This window comes from Harmonia axyridis, chromosome 1 (assembly GCF_914767665.1).
Source record: "Harmonia axyridis chromosome 1, icHarAxyr1.1, whole genome shotgun sequence".
Lineage (NCBI taxonomy): Eukaryota > Metazoa > Arthropoda > Insecta > Coleoptera > Coccinellidae > Harmonia > Harmonia axyridis.
The window spans coordinates 81,156,413-81,172,956 of record NC_059501.1 but is presented as its reverse complement, the minus strand read 5'-3'; the positions used below and the strand labels follow the sequence as shown (position 1 = coordinate 81,172,956).

Here is a 16,544-nt window from a genome sequence, read left to right as displayed (position 1 = left end):
ACAGAAAGATTAATACAATCAGAAATCGTTCATCATATTGATGAATTCTCCGCATTGAATCAAGGAACAACTTCAATTAAACCAATGAGATGTTTCATTATTTCAATTAATTTCCACTTTTTAATTCTATAGATCACAATTATTTCGTTTCACTGTAGGCTTCTTCAGATTTTACATTCTTGATACCTAACTGAGATTTTTAAAATGATACTCTTCCGATTTTATGCACCTTTATCGCTGGTTGAATTGAATATTTTGGTGGCTTCTTTCACCTGAACCTATTGGGGACATTGAGTACAGGGTGTCCCAAATTCGATGCTCAATGAAATCATCTCGAGAACTATAGCACTCCGATCTCTATTTTCCAATTAATAAGATATCAGAAAGCAGATCATAAATATCTTGATTCGTACTCTAGTTACAGGGCGTTCCTGAAAAATTACTACCCTTTATCTTGGTTTTTATTCAAGATAATCAAAGAATTTTAAAATGTTTTTGTTAGTAATTTTTATGGTTTTTATTATGATACAAAAAATCATTGAAATTCGTTACCATTTTAAAGATATAGAGGAGAGTTGGTGTTTCTTAAATAAGAAACCCTATATTTCAACGCAGTTTTTAGCCGCAGAATTATCAAAAAGCATAGCACTATCGGTTTTTCAAAAATGATATCCGTTTTAAAGAAATTGAGTTTTTCGACATTTTTAGTAGGACTACTTATATATAAATATTTTTCATTTATTTCGAGATTTCATTCATGTTGTGTCCATTGTATGATTGTAATCAAGTCATAATAATATATAATAATAATATAATATATATAAGGAGTCCCATTTAAAAAATACTAACTCTCCTCTAGTACGGTAATTAATTTCTAATTAAATGGGCACCCTACATATTACTTGAATACAATTATACAAACGACCCAGAATGGAATAAACTCGGAATGACTTAAAAATATTTATATATAAAGCGTCCAATCAAAATAATTAATTGAAAAACTCCATATTCTTGAAACGGATGACATTTTTGCCTTGAAAAATATGGGTGTTCCACACCAACCCTCCTCTATACCTCTAATGGTAATTAATTTATATGATCTGTTATGAGTATCCTAAAAACCATAAAAAACTTTTTAGAATATCTCGAACAGAAACAAAGATATAGCGAAATATTTGAAACAGCCATTCCTCAGAATCTTCCTGCAACTCGAGAACGAATCAAGATATCTATGATCTGCTTTCTGATATATTATTATTTCGAAAAAGGAGATAGGGGTCCTTGAAGATTTTTTCTCTGAGTCTTATAGTTTGGGACACCCTGTACAGAAACTTTCAGCGTGTATACCATGACGTAAGTCTGGCGTAAGTCTGGCGTCCACGGGCCTTTATTGCATGAATGAATAATTGGCGACGTGCGTATATACGTCCGTATATACATGTATATATTTGTATTTGGTGCCAACTAACATCCACTAATAATTCTCAGGCAATACTAATACCAGCGCCAGTGGTGGTAGCGGTACGTCCAACGGCAAACACTCGGATTGCTTGTCCCCCTCGGAGTCCTCCCGGCCCTTCAAACGTCTGGGAGCTTCTGGGGTGTCCTCGCAGTCGGACGTCAAGCAGGAGGGCGAGGCCCTCGTGCCGTCCGTGTACGTGGACAGCACCACGTTCGTGAACTCGCCCGCTGGTTCCTCTTCCGCGCCTGCGCTACTACCGATCTCCGTCAGGATCCAGCAGATGATGGAGGAGGACGAGTGCGAATCCGTCGACGAATCGTTGCCTAGTAAGTGGTCGATGTGTGTTTTCTTATTCTCCTCTTTTTTTTTTTCTTCTCGCATTTTTTTTTCAGTTCGGTTTATTTTTTTGTTCTCTTCGGATATTTTTCATGTTGTTCGGTCAGTTGCGCTTTTTTATTTTTCGTTATTATTATTTTTTTTTTCACGACGTTCAAGAGGTAGTTTCAATGTTGGGTGGATCCAGTTCAGAGATGGAATGTTTGCTTTTTGATTTCAAGGGTTTAATTTTCGTTTTGATTCGAATTTTAGTTTTTCAACTCGTAGTTTATGTGTTTGGTTGTATTATTTGTACTATTTCATGTTAAAACTGGGATATTTGACGGTTCAGTTCTTGTTTGTTTTTCACAGATTTTTCTGTTTTTCGATCGGCTTTTATTATTAATTCATCACTCATCGATTTATCAATGTGTTTCTTCGTTTTTTTTTAAATTTTTATATGTTATTTTATAATTCAAACTTTCAAGGGTTCTTTGTAGATTCATGTTATCGTTTGGTTTTTTCAGTTCAATGATGGGTTGATTATTCGCTTGCTCTTCGGAGTGGTTCATTTTTTAGTGAGAATCTCTTTCAGCCTGTTTTTTAATTATTATATACTGTACATTATTAAAATATATTCATTTCTTGCTTGGTGTAATTACTAATTAGGTGCTCAATTCTTGTTCTTCTGCTTTTGTTTAGGTAGTACAATTGACTTCGAGCAAATAAAGCGCATGTAAATATTATAAATTCGATTCCAATGGACATTTGCAGACTTGAAGACATTTTTCATTTAGTTGAAATTTCTTTTGGTGGTTATTTACCTAGCAAGTGCGGAAAGTCGTTATTTTCCGCACGAAACTGCCGTTGAGTGCGGGAAAGACACTTTCTGTAAGAGTTAGGAACAATATTTTTTCTACAAATGCTTGAAATAATTTTAAACTCAAAAGATTTGATTAATTATTCACATACACTTAAATGACAAACGTTATTCTGCATGTCGTTGCCATTGTTATTACATCCTTGACGTTAATAGGGCGTTCGGTGCATAGAGACATGACGGAATTTAATTTTTTCTTTAATACTTGCGTGCGGAAAAATCCGCATGCATATGCGTGCGAAAATGATATAGCAGGGGTTTTCCCGCACTGTGTGGGAAATTGACTCTTTGTGACTTAAAATGCGTGTGAAAAAGAGTTGAAAACTCACACTTGAAGAAAAATTATTTTTTTACATCCTTTCAAATACAGAACAACAGTAATGAATGTCACTTCTCCTCGATATTAATTTTCCTGGGAAATTTGCACGAACTCGTTGCAGATACACATTGGACGTGTGTAAAGTTGCTACATCTTTAGTAGCTTCAGATCTTTGTGCAAAATACGGTGAAGCGATTATTATCTAGGCTCATTCGAAGCAAGCTTCCGAATGGAAAGGTCGGGATCATCACGAACAGATCGATTTACCCGTTTCACGTTCTCTTCCGGACTGTTGAATCAGTCTCTCCAAATTTTTTAATCATTGATGATAAGAATACAAAATATTGGAGAAATGTTTTCGATTCACGTACGCACAACGCACGATCCGCTCTCGAGAAACGCTCCATAGCGACTTAATTCCCAAGAGTTAAGATCATCCAGTACATTGAACAAATATTTAAACCTACTTTTGAGACTCCCCGTATAAAAAAATATGGAGATATCTGGGAATTTTTGCTTCATCTTTGGGTTGTCCCCAAAAGCTTCAAACCTGTATTCATACTGATTTTCAAATGGCTAGAATTTATCATATGGCTCATACAATAATAAATTGGAGCTTTGATCGAAGTTAACTTCCTTTGAATAAATTGTTAACCTTTCACACAAAAAGAAAACCCTTGCCTTATCCCGAAGTTTTTTTTCTCGACTGCTATCCTCTTTACGACATTCGCTTAAAACGATAAGGCAAAAAGGCGAGAGGAACGGAAACCACACGCGAGTCCAAGAAGTGCATAAATTTATCGCTCTTTATCTGAGTAGGAATTCCTTGACATTGGTCGGAATAAACGATGCAACTCGATATTTTACGACAACAATAAACCAATATTTGCAATGTTACATGCCGGGTTGTGACTGGCGCCACATCGCACTCTTTATTTTTATTCTTTGCCGCTTTTGAGTGTACCGCAAATATTTGATCGATTCGGCAACTGCGAATTCGTCATCGTTTTCGAGAAGAAATATTTGCGCTCGCTTGTCTGGTTCCGTGGCTCTCTCGATTTGTGTGTGAATATGTAATTTTTTCTTTCCGGTTCCGTTTTCGGGACGTGTTTTGAGGATGTGATCGATGTACGCGGTGCGTCTGAAAATTTACTTCGTTTTATAATGGAATGCAGGTACTCCTCATTCCCGCGTGAAATTCAATTATTCAGGAGAAAAGACTATTTGACGGTATAAAAATAAACGCATTTTTTATGGACATTACCATAGATTCGACGGTATAAATTAACTTGAAAAAAATAATTATTGAGGATTGAAAAACGGTGTTTTACTGCGAATTTCTACGTTTCCTGCAATAAAATTTTTAGTTCACGTTTTTAAATGGCTTGTTGCATCACTCCCAATGATCATGCGAATTCTTGTTGCGTTTGACACGAGTCTTGATCAAGTAATACCACCAATACTGCATCTCTGAAAACCGTCTCTCTTTCACCGCCATGCTGGTCTTCGATTTCAAAATCACCATTCTTGAAGAGTTTGAAACCACTCTCTGCACGTTCTTCCACTGATAGCGGCCTCACCATATGTATGTTCAATGAGCCTCAGCTGCAGATTTCTTCATATTGAAGCAGAAAATTAAAATATCCCGCCAATGACGAGAATTTGGCTCGTAAGCTGACATATTTAATCGAGAGTAACTTTATGATGCAGACACAAATCGACTAATATTTCGATGGCGTTATATTTACAAATCCTAAGCTTATTGTATGATATCTACGATATATTTAATTCGACTACCACTTACTGCTACAGCCATCTATTGCAAAACGGCGAGAGCAAAGTTGTACACCTAATATTTTGAAGATTCGATTTTCCTGAAGAAAGGTTATCAAAAACTTTCGACAACAAAGAACAGATTGCTATAATCAAACTAAATCAAAGTAAAATAGGATTCTTTTAGATAATTATAAGTTTATTACTCACGTCAAAATGATCTCAACGAAAAAGAAAACGGTTGAATGTACTTGATTGACGTCCATTGACGTCACTGGTTTCACGTTGCGTAAAATTGCTTTTTTGCGGTTCCCTCAAATTTTGATTCATTGATTGCAATTTATTTATTTATATGCGAATTAATATTATCCACTCAATTGTATTGCATCAATATCACAGAATATTTGAGATGATTCCAAAAATCTGCTATAAAACTTTTGTTGAAATATCCCTATACTTATACGAAATTTTCTCAACTCAAATTTTCAAATTTTCTCACAATCTTGCTCAAGAAATTTCAATATGTATTGGACGCCGTTTCGACAACTATGTAAGCACTCATCGGAATCTAAAAGTCACTGTTGAAGACATCGTTCTTGAACGGACATCAACTTTTCCTTGGAAAAGTTACTTCCAACCACAAATATATTTGTGAACTACTTCACAATTGTTGGCAGTCCGAAACATAAACTGAAAATTTTCGTTATAACCCCTCTTTTTGAACGTTTCCAAAGATCATCATTGCAAAATTATACTCAAAATTTTTCACCAAATTTTGTTTTTCATTTTTCTAATTTTAAACTTTTTTCCAGACCCGGCCCAAATGAGGGAACTGATCCTATCGTCGATCAGGGACGCCTTCGTGCGTTCCTGCCAATTCACTCAGGACCAGCTGCAGGAGATGTTCCGCAAACCGATCGACCATTGCAGACTGCTCTTCTACAAGAACATGTCCCACGAGGAGATCTGGCTCGAGTCTGCACACAAACTGACCAGCGTAGTTCAGCAAATAATCGAATTCGCCAAACTGCTGCCGGGCTTTATGAAACTTTCTCAGGACGACCAGATCGTGCTTCTCAAACAAGGTATGGAACCTTTAGCGAAATACGAAAAAACTTTTTTTGCGATTTCGAGAACAGATGATAGTTTGTTTATATTAGTGGAAAGCTATGTTGTGAATAGCGCGTTATTGAAAGACCTAGACATTTGAAATTTCCAGGGTTCCGTAAATATGGCCGTTGTGCTTTCGACCCGTTGTCTTTCCTTCGTCATTTGCACTTTTGGAAACTGCAAACAGATGCAAGGGTGCAATACACCTACAAGAAAAACTTTCAGAAGAAGGAGAAAACCGAGGATTATTCTAGTAGAATCTTCCTGGGTTGGATCATTCCAAAAAGTTTCTTCGAAACTTTGATACTGCCAGATTAAAGAAGTATCTGCATCTTAGCAAGAACATGCTTTACCTCCTCACTGGATTTCTTACTGGGCATTGCCACCTCAGAAAATACCTCATGAAAATTAGTCTAGCAGAAAACGACGAGTTGAGATTCTGCGAGGAAGAAGAAGAAACTTCCGATCACCTGGTTACAGAATGCCTCTCCATCGCTAGCCAACGGAAAAATTGCTTCAGTCAAGAGACTTATAGAAGTGAGGAAGTAATCTCTTTGAAGTAGTTTCCAGATACTGGAGTTCATTAGAACTCTGGAACCGGAGGAACCAATATCAAGGCCAGCTCTGAGGGTGGCACAAACCATAAGGTTGCGGTGCAATATAATGCCCTTAAATCTAATCTGATCTAAGGGTGCATTTGGCGAGTGAATAAATGTGGAATTAAATTTTTATGGTCCAGTCGAGTGGTCATGATCTCTTGATTTTCTACACGTTTTCATCTATACTTTCCCCAACAATATCTTAAATATTGTCCATTAATATTGTTTCTATCCTTCCAGGAGCGTTTGAGGTAGCCCTCTGCCTGCTATCCCGCTACATCGACCTGACCAACAACTCGATCCTGATCGGGGACATGATGATCCCTCAGGACGCCTTCTACAGCGCGGACACGTCCGAATTCAAGCTGGTCACCAGTGTGTTCGAGCTGACGAAGAGCATAACGGAACTGAAGCTCACGGACGAAGAGCTCGGCCTGTTCGCCGCCAGCGTCCTCATATCTCCAGGTGAGTAGAGACCTCCCAGACAACGGCGGTGTAGACGACGTCGTATTTATTTCATCCCTTTCTTTCGATGTTTCCAGAACGCAAGGGTCTGAAGGGCATCACCGAGATCAGTCGCGTGCAGTACGCCATCTTGAAGGCTCTGAAGGCGGAGCTGGAGAATTCCCACAGCATCCCGATCAAGGGTGACGTTACCACCTTTGATTTTCTGATGACGAGGATGCCCGTTCTGAAGTGAGTATATGGAACTGAAGAGAAAGTTTGAGGCTTCTAAAAGTATTGAGATTGAAAAATTCAGTTCAATAGTTGTAATTTTTTCTAAATTGGAACATGCTACAACTTGTAGTTTCCACTTGATTCAGTATCATCACGCCCTTATTGTATAAAGAATGTTGAGTTATTGTCTATCGATGTCACCACGTTTCTCTGTGTTCAACTTTTCCTGTTGGAAAACCCTCCAGTAGGAACCTGCCATTCGAATTCAATTTGAACGTTCATATCTATACAATGGGGGATACCTATATTTACATAGACGTGCAACTTTGCTTCCGCCGTTTTTTTTCCGAAATTCGAGGCTTCATTGTAAAAAAAACTGGTTATACATTTATGATTCAATGTATTGTTCATCGCTGGACACTACTTTCTCCCACCTTTTGGGCACTGTACGATTGTCGCATTGGAAAGACTGGTCATCTTTTGAATCGATTCAATTTTTTACTTCTTGATAAGACCAGAAGTGTTGGTCACTAGGCCGTGTGCCGTTGATCGAAACGAGTGATAGTCCGAGGAAGCAATGTCTGAAGAATACGGCGGGTGCGGTAGGACTTCCCATTTCAACATTTCCTAGTATGTCTTGACCACTTTCGCAACATGGGGTCGAGCATTGTCATGCTATAAAAACACTTCATCATATCTGTCGTTGTATTGCGGCCGTTTTTCTTTCAATGCTCGGCTCAAACGCATTTATTGCGTTCGATAACGATCGCCTTGAATGTTGCAGTCGGTTTTTAACAACTTATAATACACTCCGCTGAGCAGAAATTCCTTCCATCTTTGACTTGCAAGCAGCTGTTCACAAGTAAACAAACGTCGTTCAACATCTTTCAGATTCAACTCGTACGGAACCCAATTTCCTTGTTTCTGAATCATTCCCATGACTTTCAGGCGTTTTGAGATGGCTTGTCGCGTCACTCTCAATGATCCTGCCAATTCTTTTCGAGTTTAACACCAGTCTTGATCAAGTTCTGCCCTCAATTCTGCATCTTCGAAAAACTTCTCTCTTTAATCGCCATGCAGGTCTTCGACGTCAAAAATCACCGTTCTTGAAGCGTTGAAACCACTCTCGGCACGTTCTTTCACTAATAGCGGCCTCACCATAGGTATTTGAGAGCATTCGATGTGTCTCAGCCGCAGATTTATTCATATTAAAGCAGAATATTAGAACTTCCCACAAATGACTAGTATTTGGCTCGTAAGCTGACATGTTTAATCGAAAATAACTTTATGGTGCAGACACAAATCGACTAATATTTCGATTCTATTTACAAATACCTGAGCTTATTGTATGACATCTACGATCTATTTATTCAGACTACCACTTACCGCTATAGCCATCTATTGCAAAAGGCGGAAGCAAAGTTGTACACCCAATAGTATTTATCAAAAAAAGTTCTTTTTAATTCCACGAATCTACACTCGAGAGTACAAGAGATCAGATGTTGAAAATTAACTGATAATAATTATAGACAAATATTGAAGCATCTCACTTTTCCAATCCTCCTTTCTCATCAAAATGAATGACAAAATAATAAAATCGTTGAATTTTTCAGGGAAATGAACATTCTTCATCTGACTGCTCTGATAAAGTTCAGGAGAGCGAATCCCCACATAGAGTTCCCCGCATTGCACAGGGAACTCTTCACCGACACCGACTACTCCGATAGTTGAGTAAACGGCAGCATCTTCTGAACTGTAGCAGCAGGATCGTGTAGCTACTGTAAGTACACAATTATAAAATACCGACTTTTAAAATCATAAGTGAAGTGTATGTCAAGAAAACAAGGTGAGCCTTATGAAGTATATTGGCGGATTGTTGCCTTCAACTACAAACTGTTCGAGATGAGTTTAGGACTAGACCAGTTGATGACCCGTTCTGAACGTTGTAACTTTATCAGTTTCAGTTTGAACTCTGGATTTGTGCTTTTTCGAATTAACAAAAAAATAAGTTTTGCTCCTATATTCCTTACATCCTTTTTGAAATTCCAAGTCATCAAGAACAAATTCGACGTATTTCACAAAGCATCAACAAACATCGGTTTTAATGGATTTATTCCTTGATGAAAATTCATATTGTTTTGATAAAAATAAATATAAGCACTTTTTAATTTTCACAGATTTTTAATTTATTCAACAATTGTCTATAAAGAATAGGTCACATTGGAAAGTGTTGAATAAATTTTAAATCTGTGGAAATTAAAAATTGCTTATATTTATTTTTATCAAATAAACATCGGTTTGTTTTTTCAGATTTATTTTTCAACTGAATTCGATTATTTCATGTGGTTATGGCCAAAGCTGGCAAGGCCGTATCCCAATGTGTCCGAATTTGCTTCTTATTGCGCTTGTATCATTTCGTAGTAACGTAAGCTTTCCTTTATTAATAGTTGTGAAAATTGTTAATCGACTGAAAAGGAGTCGTTCACAAAATATTTCACCTTTTCAATATCGAACATATCAAACGAAATTAACAGTCACGCTTTGCATCATTACCTTCTAAACGAGTCACGAGCCGCCACTGGAGAAATTTGAATAATATTAGGAAAATCTGTTTTTGAATTTCCGCTGCGACTTGGATTATAGATATGAAAGTTTCAAAAATAATTAGAACTTAATAATTCTTGAATCGCTTATATTCTCGTTTCCTTGATTTTCTTGTTTTCCATGAAATATTTTATAATATTTGTTGGTGCAAGGTTCACCTTTGTGCAATTTTCATACACTTCATAATTTCTCTTACCGTATTTGTTAACTTTTCATTTTAATTTCAGGCATATTATGCCTAGTTATAGTAGAAATAAAATCAGTTAAATTGAAAATATCGAGCTTTCATTGAATTGAACAAGGCCTAAAAAATATTTGTGTGTGTTTGCTACAACTTAATATGTCTAAAATATTTGAGCCCAGCTGTAATACTAATTGTTTTCAAATAACAAGAAATATGTTATTTATGAGAAAAAAATGTTTAAGGAGGTGGATTCCATTGATAGTTTTGCTTCATATGAAACAATATGGAATTAGATAGTCAATTATTTGATTAATTCTTAAAACTATTCTTCAAAATTCAAAGTAGCCAGTTCTTCATTGGCAGCTCGATGTTTAAAAATTTTCCACGTGATTACTTATAACAGTTTTTCTTTTCAGATTCCTTGAAACTGATTGTATCGGCCTTAACTACATAAATATGATAAAGATTAATTTCGTTATAATGAGATAAAAATTTATTGTTGTGACATAGAAATTTAAAAAAAAAGCAGATCTCTATAAGAGAATTGTTGGCGAGACCGCAACCCGGATCTTAAACGCGTGAAGATGTGTTCATATAATTAACAAAAAAAAAATATGTATGTATATGCAGTATCACCCGAACCAGATATTTTCCGTATTAAAAGAAAAATATGCACAGAGATCGACGGACAAGGAACCGGTGATTTGATCGTTCTACGACTGGGAACTACTGTATATAATCCAGGCCCTGATTTGAAAGTACAACTTCGTATTTTTTGAGGTTTGTTGTTCAAAGTTCGTTGATATTTATAAGAGATTTATCTTTTTTGGGGGGAAATGGGATGGGGGAGGTTGTCCTCTGAGATACCCGCGTATTTCAGATCGAACGAAAACAAAATGGCGTGCAATACCACAAAACTCTTCGTTGATAATAATGAAAGTTCTGAATCCTACAAAGGTGCTGACTCGTTCGATACACGTCCAAAAAAAGGTTGCTGTCTCGAAAACGATCCGATTTAATAACAGATATTGATAACTTATGTAATCTGCCACACTTAACACTAAACACGTAAGTTTAAATTATATACACGTTTAGACATATAGATATACAGGTCTTGACAAAATCGATCATGCGGAACCCCTGTCCCCTCTAGACTCTCACTCTTCCCATCTCGGAATAAAAAATAAACTCTTGCAAAATGCACTGATTGCTCTTTAGTTTTGTCACCTCCTGTATATAGGACACGTCGAAAAACGATGGAAAGAATATGGGCGAATAATTGAAAAAAAAAATTAAAAAATAAAAGGGAATCAATCGAGATATCTCAAGACTGCCAATTCCGAAATTGACGACTCCAATTTTCGAACGTTCAAAAATGGGATAAAGTCGCGATTTTTTTTTCGTCGAGAAACGGGAAGTTAGGTAGACGTAGGGTTTTTTAAAAAGGAACGGATTCCACACATCATTTCGTTTTTTTGATTTTTTCGTAAACGAGCGAGGAAAATTTTAGGAATAATACCTGATACACTTGAAAGACTGTAATGCTTGTTATAAGATTGTACGCATAAAAAAATTTCTATAGTTCGTATTTCTCCGTTTTTCGATGTGCTTATTTTAAGTTAAGTTTTACTTGGTGACACATGGTTTTATAAAGATTATATTATATAAAGAGATGTATAAAGTATATTATGAATAGATTTTAGATGATTATTGATATAGAACTATACTGATTTTTTTACATTTTTACGCGATTATGATTCTGTACGTGCAAGGTAGACGGTTCACCTTTTTAACCAATTTTTCGAGAGAAATTATTGTTTCCATCCCCCAATACCTCCCATGTGCTTCAAAGTGAATTATGATTTCCTTATCCGAAGTTTACCTGAAGGACACTAGCTGTCGCTAGTTCTCGTTAAAGATCATCTCCGTAGGTCCGGGTGCAAATAAAGGGTGAACGAAACTTACTACGCCACTGGAATTTTCTTAAAAGATTAAATGTCGACTCGAAAATACGATAGAAGCAATTTAATTAAATGGACATCTAGAAAGATTTGAATATGTCATGAAATATTTTTCTCGAAACCGTTCAAATTATCATCAAAGATCTCAGTTTGGAGTTGATCAAATATTTGCTCTCCAACTTCATCGAAAGTTTGAATTTTTTTTACGAGAATATTTGTGCCTTTGTCCGAACTCAAGCTTAATTCGTATACATATTATTGGAATTTTTGACAAATTAGAAAATTGAGACTGAAATTCGATACTCAAATTTCAGCTTACCAACAAAATTAAATCTCGTCCGAACTGAATACAACGTTAGGTTGGTAGCATTGCTGAATTTGTGAAATTAGCTGTCATCTGTCAAATTCGAGGCCAATATGTCAGACAATTTTCGAAACTTGCCCTTTATATGCACCTGTGGCCAATTTTTAAGATCAATCATCCCCAAGGACAGACATTTAATTGTAGATATATTTATTTTCAAGAAGACTACTTGATTAAAGAGTAAATTTTGAAAATGCCAGATTAAACTATAAATTTAATCTAAGTTTTAGATTTAACGCATATTTTCGTTGACATCAACCAGTGTTGAATCTTGCAGATGTTAATTATATAGGTCCAGTGTTGTAAAACTATTTATAATTTTTTTTTTGTTGTGTGTACCCTATAGAATAACATCACATGTGTTTTTTATATTATGAATATGGATATTATGAAGTTATAGCTTGTATAGAGATTTTTATATAATTTATTAGATTATAGTTCTATGAAATAATTATTGTAAAAAAAGTTTAACATTGGTTGACGTCAATTTTCTATGATAAGAGGCTATTGAGTTATTTTCGTATCTAGCAAACCATGTTGATGAGGACAGATTGTCAGAAATTTTGTTTGGGCGACATGGCTGTGTTATGTACATTATAACAACTTACAGAGACGCCTTTGAACTGTTAACTTTTTGTTAAATAAAGAATTAGTTCCATCCATTCGAATTTTTATTGCATTCGATTCACCATTCATTCGAATATCTTATCATTTTTAGTTGCACACGCATCGTTTTGTTTTTTTTATTTATCGAAAAGTTAACACCTTGTATTATAGCGAAAGTGTATAAATTGGGGATTCATGGTATATGGTTTCAGTGTTTCGAATAAATTTTTGTTCGTCAAATTTCGTTCAGATTTTGTGAAATTCTAGAGCGGGTACTTTAAAAAATCCGTTATAAAAGTTTAGGAATAATTTTACAGGTGGAGATTGTGTAAGCTGGATGTTACTAACATTTTGTTTATATATTTTATTTCTGTTGGTTTTATAAAGTTTTACTGATATGTCGATGTTTTCGTTATGTATTTCGAAAATTTTGTGAATTATGTTTTTTCCACTCGAAACATTCGTTGGTCACGAAAATAGTAAATCAAGTACCTATATTAGAAGTGTTGAAGTTTTATTTATCCCATTTCCTGAGTTTAACAATCATTCTCAACTCCTGTTCATTGTGTTTCAACATAAGTGCAGAGAATTGCCTATTGGAGTGTAAAAATATACAAAAACATCATTATCATTATTTCCAAATGAATAATAAATCATGGAAAAAATTGTGAATGAAAAATTCAATTTTGTCAAAAGATTTACAGTTGAAAAAAAATTTGTGAAAATAAATACTGAAGTGTAATAAATATACAAAAACATCGTTATCATTATTTCCAAATGAATAATGAAACATGAAAAAAAAATTGTAAAAGAAAAATTCAATTTTGTTCGAAGATTATAGTTGAAAAAATAAGTGGAAATAAATACTGAAGTGTAATAAATATACAAAAACATGGTTATCATTATTTGCAAATAAATAAGAAATCATTTCATTACATGAAAAAAAATTGGAAATTAAAAATACAATTTTTTTAGTTTCAGTTAAAAACAAAATAAGTGAAAATAAATTCCTACAGTTCTGTGAAAATACTAGATATCATCCTAATTACTGCATATTTTGGTTTCATAAACATTAATGTCTAGATTTTTTTATGAAAAATTGAAATTCACTCCTAAAATTATCAATATAATCTCAACTGCGTGAATGAACTTTCAATAATTTATTATATGATATTGTAATTATCATTGAATCTATAATTTCGAAAATAATCTTAAAAAAAAAGGAAAAAGTCGATGAGAAAAGTTGCGAGTTTTTTTTATGTAAAATAATTATTTAAGCGGAATATACTAAAATTAAACTCAATTTTGTATCAAGAACTCAGAGTTATTGAAAATCTGTCAGATTTAGAATCTCTCAAAAAAGAAAAATAAGTTTATAGTTTTAATTTCATCAATTTCTCAAATATTCGACTTCAACATTTTTTTATTGAATATTATTTTCACTCTATAAAAATTAATTATCAATCATCCACTTTCAAAATAATTAATTTTAGGACAGTTAATAAATAAAAATAATATAATATAATAATAAAAATAATCTTTTTCGCAATGAAATAAATCTAAATATTCATATTCTTCTGTGGAATAGCATACACATTCTATAAAATTTTGCTGCGCTATTATTGTATTCGTAAAAATCTCCTGAGAAGAACACAAACCATCTCGAAGCAACTTATATAAATGTGCACTAAAAGTGCAATGATGAATGAAAATCATCCAATAATGATGAAACCCATTACATGCATGTTATAAGAGGAAATATGATGTATAATGACAGGTAAGCTGTATGATTAGGAGAAGGATGTTGAAGAAACAGGATATCATTGAGAACCGTCTCAAGGAATCTCTTGAGCACCAACACAAAAAAAGATTCCAACAGGTAAGTATCATAAGGATCGCAATTTTTTAAGTCATGTGGTAGTTGGAACAAAGAATTTGATTGATGATTTATGTTTTCAAACTGAAATGACTGTGTAATAAATTTTAGATATATTTGTTGAGATTCTGGTCAGAAATTCGTTCACATTACGAAGGTGGTGTGGTATCGTGATGCAAAATCCCTGAGTTTTTTTTTCACCAATTCGCTCTCTTATGTTGGGTTTTATCGTAGAATAATAAACATAGATAGAGGAAGTATACAATTTTTACATGTATCCATCATGGTTAGACGAAGTTGTCGGATTGTGATATATTTTCAAATGCACAATTTTACTATATCATTATAAATGAATATTATATTGAATGAAAAATATTTATTTAAGTGATTCCCGAATAAATATGCAAATTTGAATATTTGGAATCCGATATTTTTCCTAATTTTCGAATTTATTATAAGCAGAATTTTTATTATTTTCTGTATCTACCTGCTGAAATCCAAGGTTTGGCAACTTTTGCTCTCCTAGTGTCATCGGTTGTTTCACTTCGTTTGGCGCGCTTGAAGTTTGTTTTCTGAATTTATGATATATTTAGCTATTTATTTCAATATATTTTGAGTTAATATGAAACGTTGATTCATAATGGGACATAAGAAGTGCGTTCTTTGTAGAGAAACTCGCGAATTGAGTGAAATATCGTATCACTGATATATTTTCATTTCCGCGCGCTTCATGCCAAATTTGATGTTGGGGACAAAATTTGCTCACTGAAAATGACATATGCTCCCTCTATCTATGTTTATTACCCTGAGGGTGATTCAAATCATTTCTGTGTTCAATTCCAGTTCATTTTTGACCCTTCCATATAGATTGAAAACTACAATGAACGCTTTGATCGGTCAATCAAAGTTTTATGAAAATCGATGTTAAACTATCAGATAGTTTTTTTTTACAAAATACAAAAAGAAAAATAAGTCATCCACATCTCTTTCAACAACATCAAGAAAAATGATAGACCATTAGGCGCCAATGTTGTGCATCTTCAAGAAAATAAAAAACAATGGTCGAATCTTCCCACAGGACCTACTTATCAAGTGAAATAATATCAAAACCTCAGATCAACCATCCAACCATGTGAATATGAAGCTACAAAGTTGCTGGAGCGTACAGAAGACCTTGTGTTGAGGCATCAAAATGCTTTATTTTCGTGTACATTGAACTTGTTCATAATTCCTTTCTTGGAAGTGTAGATCCATTGTTTTCAGGAGTCAAAAACCTGTATAGACACTCATTTTCTTGGCGGGTTGAGTGAATATTTTTCCATGATTTTCTCAGCCAAACAGGTTCTGCCATTGTATGGAACAATACAATGAAAACATTTTCATTTGGCATTTGTTTATGAGAGCTCGTTCTTCGAAACGATCGCTCTATCAGTTCGTGATAATGTCTGTCTTTTTCGAATTTTGGACCAGTATTGGTCTCAAATGCTGAGGTTCAACTCGATAATAACGAATACGGCCTCAAATTCGATGATTACACATCCGATTGGGTTGAGATTAGGCCTGGCTCTATAGAATAACAAAGTCAAGATAAGTGCCAAATTTTGTATTGATAGCAATAACTGGAACCGTAGAAAATTCAGAAAGAGTTAGGAGAAAAGTAAAGTCCAATACTTCCATGACTACAGATCCAATTGGGTTGATATTTTAGGTGCTTATATTGAATGACATTTTCAAGCTAAGTGAACTCATCATATCATTAGAAGCATAGGAAATTCAAGAAAAATATTGGAAAAGAAATACCTTATATAGGGTG

General features: G+C 34.5%; 1 protein-coding gene across 11 annotated transcripts in view; it reads left to right on the top strand.

Annotated features, from left to right (window-relative positions):
* The window catches only part of LOC123675919 (probable nuclear hormone receptor HR3), a 189,003-nt gene extending 175,645 nt beyond the window's left edge, over positions 1 to 13,358 (top strand). For 8 of the 11 annotated variants that reach the window (XM_045611531.1, XM_045611523.1, XM_045611540.1 and 5 more), the window contains 6 exons: positions 1,489 to 1,788; positions 5,562 to 5,834; positions 6,699 to 6,923; positions 7,001 to 7,154; positions 8,750 to 8,916; positions 10,341 to 13,358. In XM_045611531.1, the coding sequence (XP_045467487.1) occupies positions 1,489 to 1,788; positions 5,562 to 5,834; positions 6,699 to 6,923; positions 7,001 to 7,154; positions 8,750 to 8,867 (1,070 nt within the window). In that variant the 3' untranslated portion in view covers positions 8,868 to 8,916; positions 10,341 to 13,358. The remainder of the gene's footprint in view (positions 1 to 1,488; positions 1,789 to 5,561; positions 5,835 to 6,698; positions 6,924 to 7,000; positions 7,155 to 8,749; positions 8,917 to 10,340) is intronic. The other 3 variants (XM_045611575.1, XM_045611559.1, XM_045611549.1) reach the window with 1 other exon arrangement.
* Positions 13,359 to 16,544: the final 3,186 nt, after the last annotated feature.